Source organism: Gadus morhua, chromosome 21, assembly GCF_902167405.1.
Source record: "Gadus morhua chromosome 21, gadMor3.0, whole genome shotgun sequence".
In the NCBI taxonomy this organism is placed as follows: domain Eukaryota; kingdom Metazoa; phylum Chordata; class Actinopteri; order Gadiformes; family Gadidae; genus Gadus; species Gadus morhua.
The window spans coordinates 21622205-21634560 of NC_044068.1; the positions used below are offsets into that span (position 1 = coordinate 21622205).

The 12356-nt window shown below is 50.3% G+C and overlaps 1 protein-coding gene across 1 annotated transcript; it reads left to right on the forward strand.

Annotated features, from left to right (window-relative positions):
• Positions 1-1159: 1159 nt before the first annotated feature.
• Positions 1160-3753, forward strand: uts1 (urotensin 1). Its single transcript, XM_030345507.1, has 2 exons — positions 1160-1755; positions 2117-3753. The coding sequence occupies exon 2, from the start codon at positions 2131-2133 to the stop codon at positions 2608-2610; it is 480 nt and encodes a 159-aa protein (XP_030201367.1). The 5' UTR covers positions 1160-1755; positions 2117-2130; the 3' UTR covers positions 2611-3753.
• Positions 3754-12356: the final 8603 nt, after the last annotated feature.

Below are 12356 nucleotides of genomic sequence, written 5' to 3' on the forward strand. Positions count from 1 at the left end.
AATGTTTCAGCAGTGTCCCAGGAGCGGCGTGCTGCGCCGCGGCGCTATCTTTCCGCCCTGCCGCGAGCCGCTGCTAAACCGCGTCAATTTCGACAGAGCAGGTCGAGCCGGGCAGGAAGTGAAAAGTAAAAGCCATAGAGCATCCGGTCAATTTTCAAAATAAAACACAATTCTCAGCTCATGTAACTTCACATGAACATTATTACGTCATGACCGTTGGCACTGTCATGCTAAATTTGTACCGGCTGCCAAATTTGTACCGGGCGCGTCATCCATACGTAATCCACTCCAAATCTGCCTGGCAACAGATGATCGCTTGTGAAAGGTTCACGAACATTCGCGAACCTTCTAGCGATCCGTTATCTGTATTGTTCTATTTCGTCCTTGACCTGCTTTAAACACTCAGTTTACTTGCTAAATTTGATTAAACAATTAAATACAATACAAATATAAAGTAAAAACAAGTGTTATCTAGCGATCCGTTACCTGTATTATGTTATTTCGTCTTTGGCAACATGAGCGCGAATGTTTTTTGAAACCCACTTTAAACACTCAGTTTACTAGCTAAATTTGATTAAACAATTAAATGCAATACAAATATAAAGTAAAAACAAGTGTTATCTAGCGATCCGTTAACTGTATTATGTTATTTCGTCTTTGGCAACATGAGCGCGAATGTTTTTTGAAACCTGCCCGGAAACGGACGACGCGATCATCTGCTGACAGGCAGGTTTGGAATGGATTACGCATGGATGTCGCGCCCGGTACAAATTTGGCAGCCGGTACAAATTTAGCATGACAGCACCTGGGTGGCCCCAGGTCAGCAGTCAATCAATCAAAGGGTCTCAGAGGGTCGGCAACATGGACGACGAGAGAGTCATTGTCGAAGTTCAGCAACATGAAGTCATTTATGTACCAAATCATCCTTTTTATAAGGAAAATTTCAGAAAGGATAAAGCGTGGCGTTTAATTGCAATAGTTTTGGGAGTGGAAGGTGAGTACATTAGGTTTAGGATTATCGCGTGATCTCGTGATCTCGCGTGAATACGGCTGGCTCGCAAGGCAGCGCTACGCTGCCGTTACGCGCCCGGTAGGAATGGACGCAGGGCAGAGGACGCAGCCTTTCCAAGGCGCAGCCGTTCCGCGGCGCGTACGCGTCCGGTGGAATCCCGGTGTCACTGAACTTGGTATGCTCTCAGAATTCCGTGTTGGACCGACAAAAAAGGGGTCGTTCCTCCGTGGAATCCCGCAAGAAAGCTGGGAGATTTCCCCACTTGCAACTCGTTCGGGTGGTGTGCGAGGCATCTGGAACACCCCATAATGGTCGGCGAATGGGCCTAAATAATCGTGCAGAATAGGCTATTTAAGAAATACGATTTTCTTTCCAAGATAATCTGAACATTTAAAAATTGGAATGGAGTATTAGTCTAGGTGAACAATTGTGGAATGGGTAGGGTCCCAAAGTTTGCAGAGAAGAATAAAGAAAGAATAAAGCCTAAGAAGAACAATAGTTGAGCGCTGCATGCAGCACTCAACTAATCATCATTGTAAATGCGTTGTCCTCAGCCTTCCCTGAACACACATGGCCTTTCAGATTTCTGTCTGTCTGTTGCCCCTCAGCCCTTTACTGACGTCAACAGACCAGTGCTGGACATATATAAGGTCTATGGGGTCCACCCACCGTCACTCGAGGGACTCCGGACGGGCTGCTTCACCAGGGGCCACAGAGCGGATTACTGGGGCTTACTGTGCAAGGTATATAGGCTACAGACCGCTTTATTTTTCACTTTGGCGTATTCCTCAGTGTATTTAATTGTACGTATTTCTTTTACAGAGAATAGCAGGTGACCGGTTCTTCATGAGGCTGCAATGAGATTCACGTTCACCTCACGCTTCACTTTGCGCGCTTAAAAAACATAATAAAACAAACGACTCCATGATCGGAGCGATCTGGTTCCTTGAGGAAATGATTTTTCAGACTTGTAACTATTTCGTAAATCATGTCAGACCACGACATGTCCGGCGCTCCATCGCGCCTCATGGAGCATGGGTTTGTTTGTACATATTAAATGTGCACATCAAACTGAGATATATGATGTTAACCGGTGCGTTTCAGGACGTCTGGTCACCATGAAGCCCGTCCCGTTCATCCTGCTCCTCGCATCTGTCCTGCTGGCCTCCCACGGCCGCCCCTCCGCCGTCCGGACGCTCCCTGCCCGGGACGAGGCGCTCCTCAGCGCCATCTCGGACCTCCTCGGCGACACGCTGCTGCGCCTCATCCAGAGGACCAGTCCGGGGGTCAGTCTTTCCCTTGGGTCCGACAACGAGGAGCTCTCGATAGCAGCGCAGATGGACGCTACAGCCCTCTTTCACCTGGCGCGTGCTGTGGCGACCTTGGAGACAGAGCTGCGCGCGCCCGGGATGGAGGGTGAGCCCGAGAAGAACCGTGTGGACGACCTGGGGGGGCTGTCCAAGAGGAGCGAGGAGCCGCCGATCTCCATCGACCTCACCTTTCACATGCTCAGACACATGATCCACATGGCGAGGGTGGAGAGGGAGAAGGAGCAGGCGGAGATGAACCGACACTTCTTAGATGAGGTGGGGAAGTGACAGACCCGGTGAACATGGGGAGAAACAAGCTATACTATCAATATGTTCTTTCAAGTTATTTTTTATTTATTTTGCCATCGTTGAGTAGGCCTATATCTGCCTTCAGCCTGCATTCACGCATAAGCAGTGTCGGTTTTACAAACTATGTTTGGAAAATGGTTTTAGCTGCATGCAAACGAACAGCGCAGACTCACCATTGAGCGCCCCTCAGCTCCTGCTAGTGCTCAGAATAACTCCTTACTGGTTCCAGTGTCCTTTTCAAACTCAGCTGAAGACTCACGAAGTCTAACGGATCATGAGGAGGATAATATACGTAGTGTTCTGGGACAAGTTCATCCTTGAAAAAATATTTAGATTTAAGAATGACAATAAGTAAAGATTTGAAAAGGATTAAATCTCACTGAATATTTTAAAAAGAACTTCTCCAGCACTTCAATATTAAAATATTACGATTAAAAAACATGTTTTATTTGATCAAGATATGCTTCAAATAAAGACCTTTTGAGGGAGTGTATATTGTCAGTACTCTACTGGTCATACATGTTCTAACCTGCTTAAATTCACCACAGTGTTGCAGATAGGTTGTTGAGAATGCATGAAGTGGTTTGTATGTGGTGATTTGTAGGATTTATTGAAACATGAATTGTTCAAGGAGGCTTGTTAAACTAGTTTGAACAGTCTTAAGTCTGCCGAAAATGACCCTAACGCTGTTTAGATGTTAATTTGAACATCAAAATCATGACGGATGTTGTTTCAGACCCAATGTGTTATTCTGATTATCAACTTGGACCACTAGTTTTCTGTTGGTTGCAACTGGGACATTGTTTTTAAGGGAAAAGTTGGAAGGAAGTGAAAGGATGCAGGCTACTATTTTATTTCATATTTTCCTTGTCTTTATTTTTCCACCTTTAATTGATTATTGGTTTTAAAGAGCTCACTATTGTCTGTAGCCTGTTCCTTCTGCAGCATGCGTGGCTTTCAAGAAAAACACAACAAAAAGGCATGTTTTTGATCATCTATCGTATTGTTGGACGCAACGTAACTTTAGCAGTTGACCTCAACAAGCTCTCACCTGTTATTTTTTGTAATAAAACACTAACATGGTAAAATGTTGTGTCCTTGTCCTTAAGCAAATACAGAATGCATAGGCTACTTAATGAATAGGCCTATAGATTATCAATATGGTATTCATAGAATGCATAATGTATGAGTATACTAAAATATATTAAAGGTGTTTCTGTAAATTGAACATATTAATATAGATTTGGCATTAAAATGGGTTTTGATATCATTTGTAGCGTGTAATTTGTATTTTATCTTCATAATAATCGTTCAGTGATTGTATATGATGTTTAGTTTGTAAGTTATTACGAAAATTATTTTCGGTCTTGCTAGAATTAGTTTATTATCCTAAGTTTTTTATCATTGCTATGGTGGTTTCTATGGACACTGCTTTTGCTATAAATCAAACATGGCTGCCATTCATTTTATAATAATGATGCGCAGAGGTTGCCAAAAATGCAAACATGTTATATGCAATCTAACCACTGCATATAGACTTATGGCATGTAAAAGAGTGACAGTATTGCGAAGTAAATTGAGTTTATTAAGTGTGCATGCATTTTGCATGAATTAAAAAAAAAAAGATTATTAAAATAAATAAATCTTTCTCTGCGGACCGGTACCAAATTACCCACAGACCGGTACCGGTCCGCGGACCGGGGGTTGGGGGACCGCTGCCCTAGGTGACCAGCTAAGCATACTACCTAGCGTGCATATGCTACACAATTCCCCTCCTTTACTTTCATAGTAACCATACCGAAACTTTACCAAATGAAGTGAGTTAAAAGCAATCCTGATTCAACGACCCTTTTCTGAAAGAACACGACATGTACACATTCAAAATGGTATAACTAACGGTACAACTAACTGACACTCCAAATGGTAACCTCAAAAAGCGAACAATGTATCTCACTCTGCGAGACCCAAACTGTGGTAACTTCTGCCCAATACAGGCGGGCGGCCGGGTTGCAAAGGAAGAATACTCGAGGCGTAGTGACCATTAATAACTTTATAGGTATGGCAAATATCACGGCATACATCTGCTGGTCCCCCCCACACCACCCCCCCCCCCCCCCACACACACACACACACACACACCCCCCTCCTACCCCCCCACCAGAAAGTTCCTTGTCCCAAAGGGAACAAACAAAGTCTCTGAAGCGACCTGGAGGCCTTCTCTGCCTCCGCGGCTGAGTTTCCTGGAGTACTGTGGACGAGGGAACAGAGGGAGGGGATTCAGCCACTGGAGGAGGGGAAGAAAACAAGGGGACGGGGAAATAGGTCTCTGGCAGGAAGCTGTCACCACGGGGAACAGGGGAGAGGGCAGGGCGTGAGTAGGAGGGTTGGGGAGGTGATAACGGCGTCCTCGGTGGATGTGGGGAAGAGACCCCTCTGTTAGGAGCTAGTCTGTCTCTATGTAGCGCCGCCTTCTTTCACCGGGGAGGCCTCTGCACCCTGTAAACCACCTCCCCTAACCCCTCCAGTGCTCTGCAGGGACCCAGCCACTGACGGTCGAGCTCAGCGCCAGGCCCTGCGACCGGAGCGTGGGCTGACTCGAGGCGGTCCTGAAGCCTCCTGGCGTACTCAGAACCCGGGGGAATGGCAAGGGAATCAGGCGGCCGACCAAACGTCAACTCTGCTGGGTTGCGGAGTTCTCTCCCCAGCATGAGAAGGGCAGGCGTGCATGCTGTGGACTCCTGGAACGCAGAGCAACACACCAGGAGCACCATGGGTATATGGTTGTCCCAGACTCGCTGGTGCCGAGAGGTGAGGATGGCCAGCTGCTTGCCCAAGGTGCAACGGAATCTGCAACGGCGAAAGTTCCTCTTCTGGTCACTGTGTGTGCTCTCTGGCACTCCCAAGCGGCTGAACATTCCCTCTACCAGGGCATCTACTATGGTCTCTGCCTCCTGGGATTGTCTGTCTGGGATTGTGTACGCCTCTGGCCATTTTGTGAAATAGTCCATAGCGGAGAGGACTTAGGGGTTACCACTGTCTGAGAGAGGCAACGGAACCACTACATCCACCGCCACTTTTTCAATTGGTGCCCCAACTGGAAACTGTTGAAGCCGAGCATGTGAACGAAGAGGGGGACCCTTACGTGCTATACAGGGATTGCAGAGGCGGCAAAAGTCCACAATGTCCCTCCTGAACTGACCCCAGTAGAATCTCTGGCGGAGGAGTGTCTTAGTGACTCCAAAATGCCCAGACCCTGCTGCTCCATGCACGGCCTGAAGCAGCGCCTCCTGCAGGCCCTTGGGGACCACTACCTGCCACGCCCCTCAGCCGTCAGTGGCTGGCTCCTTCAACGCCTGCTGCAGCACACCCTCATGCAGACATAGGGCCCCAAACTTAGACCACAGCCTCTTGATCGTCGTTGAAAGCACGGCCACCTCTTCCAACGGTGGTTGCTGCTGTACCTCCACCCACAGCAGTACAGGCTGTAAGTCGGTTTTCTGCTCCTGCTGCTGTCTCCACTCCGCCACATCCACTGCCTGCAGCTCCTGGCAGAGGAACACCTCTACCTGTCGCACTGCATCACAGTCCTCCTCCTTCTCCTCTTCAAGCAGCTCTCGCTCACGGGTCTCCCTCCACTCACAGTAACAGCACCCGTTGGTGGCACATGGGCGGCATGAGAGGGCGTCTGCATTGCTGTGGCGTGCCCAAGCCCTGTGCTCCACCTCGAATTGGGAAGCCTTGAGCTCCTCCAACCACCTGGCGACCTGCCACTCTGGTTCCCTGAAAGTCTGCTCTTCATGAGTCATTGAAGAGCAGATTGGTCAGTCCTCAGGTGAAGGGCAAGCCACACAGGTAGAACTTGAAGTGCCTTATTGGCAGCACCACTGCCAGGAGCTCCCTGCGGGTGACACAGTAGCGACGCTCAACCCTGTCTAACCCCCGACTGAAGTAGGCCAACACTCTCTCACCCTGCCGCCCCACCTGGAAAAGCACCCCTCCCACACCAACACAGCTAGCGTCTATGTCAAGGATGAAGGGCAAGGTAGGGTCGGCTGAGGAGAGCACCGGGGCCTCACTCAGGGCACGCTGAAGACTACTGAAAGCCCCCTGACACTACCCAGTCCACACAAAGTCCCGATCTTTCTGTAGCAGTTGATACAGAGGGGTAGCCGTGCCAGAGAAACCCTGTACAAACCTCCTGTAGTACGAGGCCAAGCCTAGGAAGCTCTTCAGCTGCTTCTGGTCGCTGGGGGTGGGCCAGTCTGTGACAGCCCGCACCATCTCCTCCATGGTGCCGATGCCCTCGGCCCCCACCCTATGCCCCAAGAAGGATACTTCCCTCTGCATTAATGGCATTTCTTGGGGTGAAGCTTCAGGCCTGCAGCTTCTCCAGCACCTGCCACAGGGACCCAAAGGCAGCCTCGAAGGAGCTGCCATGCAGCAGGATGTCATCGAGGTACACCAGGCACTGCTCTCGGGGAATACTAGAAAGTACCTTGTCCATTAACCTCGCAAATATGGCAGGGGCATTGCAAAGTCCAAAACTTAGTACCTTGAACTGCCACAGCCCCTGTCTGGTGCAGAAGGCTGTCTTGGGTCTTGCCTCTGGGGAAAGAGGTACCTGATAACATCCACAGGGAAGATCCAAGGAGGAGAACCAGGAGGACCCCGAGACCAAGTCCAGGGACATGTCGATGCATGGCAGGGGATAGGAATCTTTCCTGGTGACCCCATTCCCCGGCCTCTAGTCTGAGCAAAGCCGCCAGCCACCGGTTTTCTTGGGGACCAATGACGACTGCTGATGCCCAGGGGCTGTCGGAGGGCTTGATGATATCTGCCTGCAGCATGTTCCACAGAGCTCGGCCACATGCCTGTTGACGGGCCAGAGGGAGGCGGCGAGGACAACACTTGATGGGCCGTGCGTTCCCTGTGTCAATGTCATGCTGCACTAGATGGGTCCTCCCCATCTCCTCCTCACTCATGGCAAAACTGCCTTGGAACTACAGCAGCATGTGCCACAGCTGTCCCTGCTGCTGGGGGTCCAGACTGTCACAGTTCTTCCTCCATACCTCCCTCACTGCAGACAGAGCCCCTCATCCCCCGTCTGGGATAGCAGGGCCGGGGTTGAGTGGCCCTTGATGGTGAAGGGACCGGTGCTGGAGGTGGCAAGGAAAAGGTCACAGGGGGAGGAACAAGGAGGGGGTATTGCTGAAAGCAGTCTCTGCGGTACGTACTTTTGGAGGGATAAGACGGACTGGAGGCATGGCGGGGGTTTCAACTGGGGGCCATAGTGACCCCCTGGTAGCTCACCGTGCCCTTCTCCAGATCCAGCTGATAGCCCGTAGCCTTCACAAAGTCCAACCCCAGGATACACAGGTCCTGTACAGCAGCTATCCACACCGGATGACACAGAGACCTCTCTCCCAGTCACAGCTAACATGCCTTTGCTTTTCAGGGGTGCCAGCTCGCCCGTGACTGTGCACAGCTGCACAATGGTGGGCTCAAACTGAGTCCAGCCTGGCACCACATCTGTTCTCACCAAAGTCACACACAAAAGAGCTCAGCACCCCATCCACTTTGACAGGGACACAACACGAGTCCCCAACAAAGGTACGCCCCACCACGACAACAGGCCCCAGACATGTGTTGTCTTCTGCTTCTTGGGGCAGTGGAGCCTGGCTTTCCCATCTGTGCTGGTGGGCCCCTCCTGTCAATAGGGCAGCTTGAGGAAGTAGCATTGGGGTGAGGGATGGGGTTGGAGGTGGAGCTGGGGTCTGCACGGCCCCCTCTGTGCGGTCCCTGAGCCGTTTCCCTGAGCCCTGGGTGACCACACCCCCCGCGGACCCTGGGACCCGGGCGTGGGCTTGTGGGCTGTCTGCAGTGACACAGCCCTTAGCAGTACGGTCACTTCAGCCACCCATGCCGGCTTCTCCGGCTCTAAGGGCACCCCCACCGAAGCCCTTACAGCAGCTGAGCTCTCCTTTTGGGGGACCTAAGTAACCCCACCCCACACTATCTCCCTCTCTACCGCCACCTCAAAGGCCGCCTGCAAAGTCTGTGGATGCTGCAGCTGTACCTGGACACGTAGTTCAGTGGGGGATAAGGCTCTAATGAACTGGTCCCGTGCCAGCTCGCTCTGCACACCTTGGTCCATGTGAGCATACGCCCGCCGAGTCAGGCTCTCCATGTCCTTGGCCAATGAAAGCAACACTCCCCAGGCTTCCAACACCGTTTGCTCAGTTAATTTCGCAGAAGCCCAGGCTGTCAACACTGTCCAAACCCCCTCTAAAGAGCCCCCACTAAAGCCCTATAGATATGTCTACCCTCCGGGCTAGGCAGTAGAAGGCAGGACAGGGCATCGTCCGTTAGGCACAAAGCCAGCTGCAGCGCTTAGCCTCCATCGACCATGGGCTGGGGTAATAGTTCAAATTGGGCGTGGAAAGCCTCAAAGTCCGACCTGCCGGAGAACTTAGTCGTTTTTACCACTGTGACAGGTTGGGGGTGACACCATGTTTGTTTACATGACGGTGATGGGCGCCGCCATGTTTGTTTACATGAGGGTGATTGGCGCCACCATATTTGTTTACATCTCGAGCCTCGAACAGCGACGTACGTCCTGCAGTGGTCGAAATGAGGGAGTTATGCCGGCGTCGGCAGCCATCCTCACAGCAGACTCCGTCAGACGACGCTTTGCCTCTCGCTAAGTCCTCATGAACTCCCTGGCCATGTCTTCTGACCACCTGTATGCTCCTTCTTCCCCTCCGTCTGTCGGCTCCCTCTTCACTCTCGCCCACCGTAGTCTTCCATGACACCGCAGCTGGCTAACCGGCGAGATGCTCTTTTTAAATTTTTGTTGACTTCTGACACCAATGTAGCGTTCTCAGAAACGAGGCGTATGCAATGTCTAATCCAGGGTCTATTCAACAAGCTAACTGTACACATTCAGAATGGTATAACTAACGGTATCACTAACGGTAACCTTAGTGTGTGTGTATATGTCCCAGGCCAAGCTATCGTGGCCCACGGGTGACTGCCAGGCCACCCATTATGGTTTTTAGTTATAGTTTGGTCCGTTGTACTCATATTGACAATGTTTATATGATTGAGGGCATTCAACTAATAAAATAATGATTACCCCGTCTGATGTATGCTACTATACGTGCAAGTTCTCAGAATATACATACATATGAAATACATATTGGTATCAAATACATATGATACCAATTATAGGAGGGCGTATGGTACCACGGTGGGCGTCGTCGCAAATGAAAACATAGTCCACTGCGCGCAGATCGGGGAGCATGTGGAAAGCGGGGGTGCCGTGTTGCGACGTGGGAACGGGCGCGAAAACCTTGGCGGTTCCCGGGAGGGAGGAACGTTGTCTGGCCGCCGACCAGGGAACCAAGGTGTTAGGAATAAAATCCCCCGGCACTCGTAGGGACTGCCCGTAGATGAGGACTGCAGGTTCTCCTCAGGGGCGCACCTGAGGCCGAGCATTACCCATGGCAGCCTATCCACCCAGTCGCCGTCCTTCAAGCTGGCTCGTAGGGCCGCCTTCATGGAACGGTGAAAACCCCCAACCCCTCAGCCACCGCGTTCCAAAGTTCCGAGGTGAACTGCGAGCCCCGGTCCGAGGAGAGGTCTGAAGGAGTCCCAAAGCATGCGACCCACGTGCAGATGAACGCGCGCGCCACGTCAGAAGCCGACCTCGAGGAGAGGGGAACAGCTTCAGGCCAGCAGGTCGTCCTGTCGACCATGGTGAAGAGGTAGGTAAACCCGTGAGAGGAGGGAAGCGGTCCCACCAGGTCGACGTTGACGTGGTCGAACCTGTAAACAGTAAACTCTCCAAAGGGGGCCTTAATATGGCGGTGCACCTTGGACCGTTGACAGTCAACGCATGAGCTGACCAAAGCACCAACGTCCCTTCCAAGCCCCTGCCACACAAACTTCTGGGAAACCAATTTTACCGACGGCTTCCTGCCGGGGTGGGAAAGGCCATGCAACGCCTCAAAAACAGGCCGGCGCCAGGTCACCGGGACCAGCGGCCGAGGCTGGCCTGTGGAGACGACGCACCATAGCCTCACGTCTGAGCTACCAACCGCAAACTCCGCCAGGCGCAAACCCGTATTCGTATTCCTTATGATCTGGACTCCGTGATCGGAGGCCTGGTCCGCGCTCATACAGATGTAATCCAGGCCCAGTTGGACGGCTCCGACTGTTCTGGAGAGAAAGTCTGCGACCACGGCACGATGTTTTTTCTCGCTTATGTTGGTTGGTGTGGGAAACCAGTGACAAGCTGCTGCAAAGTCTGTCTTCAAGTGTTGTAAATAGTGTCCATCTGATGCCTCAAGGTTGATCTACGGTTGTTCTTCGCATCACCCAGTCTATGACGGTATTGAAGAGTGTGAGAAAGAGCTTTCTTCACGCACATTGTTGTTGTTAAAAAGCATCTCTTTACTTAAAACACAGCACATCTGCCGAGTCACTTGCACAACTCCAGCTCCTCCAGTCTAAAACTCTGGCCCTCTTAAAGAGCACGAGAATGGGTGTGGCAGTGCCTATTATTAGCCTATGAGCCACAGCTGCGGACTATCACGGCTAACCAGCCAGACAGGAGCATGTGAATCTTTTAAAACATGTTTAAAAACAGTGAAGATGCCATTCACATCTTAACAAAGAGTAATGCGCACTTCACCCATCCTTGCCTCACTCCAGTCTTGGCTTCAAAAGTGTGGTTGCTGATTCCTACTTGGCATGTGAAGTTGGTGTGAAAACCCTTTTATGATGAGGATGATTTCTTATGGAATCCCATACAAACGTAGAATGTGCCATAAACTATCCCTGTGGATGCTGTTAAATGCTTTCTCAAAGTCAAAAAAATTGATATATAGTTGTCTTTGCCATTCTGTGCACTGCTCTATGATGTTGCGCAGAGTGATAATCTGGTCGGCACACTCTCTTCCTTTCCTAAACCCTGCTTGTTCTCTTCTGAGCTGCTTGTCTATTGAATCTAAAATTATGTTTTTGCTAGTATTTCGCTTGGAATTGACAACTGTGCCAGTTGTCACAGTTTTTAGGGAACCTTTCTTGGGGATCTTTAAGATTAGAAACTTTGACCAATCGTTTTGTATCCTTTTCCCCTTCCATATGGATGTGAAGAGTCTGCGTTCTCAGCAGCCAGTCAGTTTAATTTCCGTTGGGTGTAGGCCTCCGCGCTTTGTCACCAATCCTGTTATATTAATGGACAGGATATCGAGATGTAGTCGTGCTGTAGGGATGGGTTGCAGTACGGTGGTCTGGGCGTCTCATCACTGCTTTTTGCAGATGATATGGTCCTGTTGAAATCATCTGCCTGTGACCTTCAGCACTCACTGGATCGGCTCCCAGAAATGAACTGTGATGTAATGATTTAATACAATCATAGAAAGGTACTGAATAATTTCGATGATTTAGTACAGTACAAGTGTGACATATTGTACCTTCATCTCTGATAACCTTTCAATGTAGGCCTACATGCTTAATCTCTGATGAGACCCTGAAAACGTAGTACAAGCATTGTGACATAAGGTCATTCAAGCACAAATGCAAGTTGTACATTCAGAGAAATTCTGTGTCAGGGTAGTTGTACTTTTACTTTAAAGTATTTCTTCCAATACTGTTAACTCTGAACTATGCACTGACACGCAAACAAGACGACATGCACGTAATCAAAAACAAAGCATGGA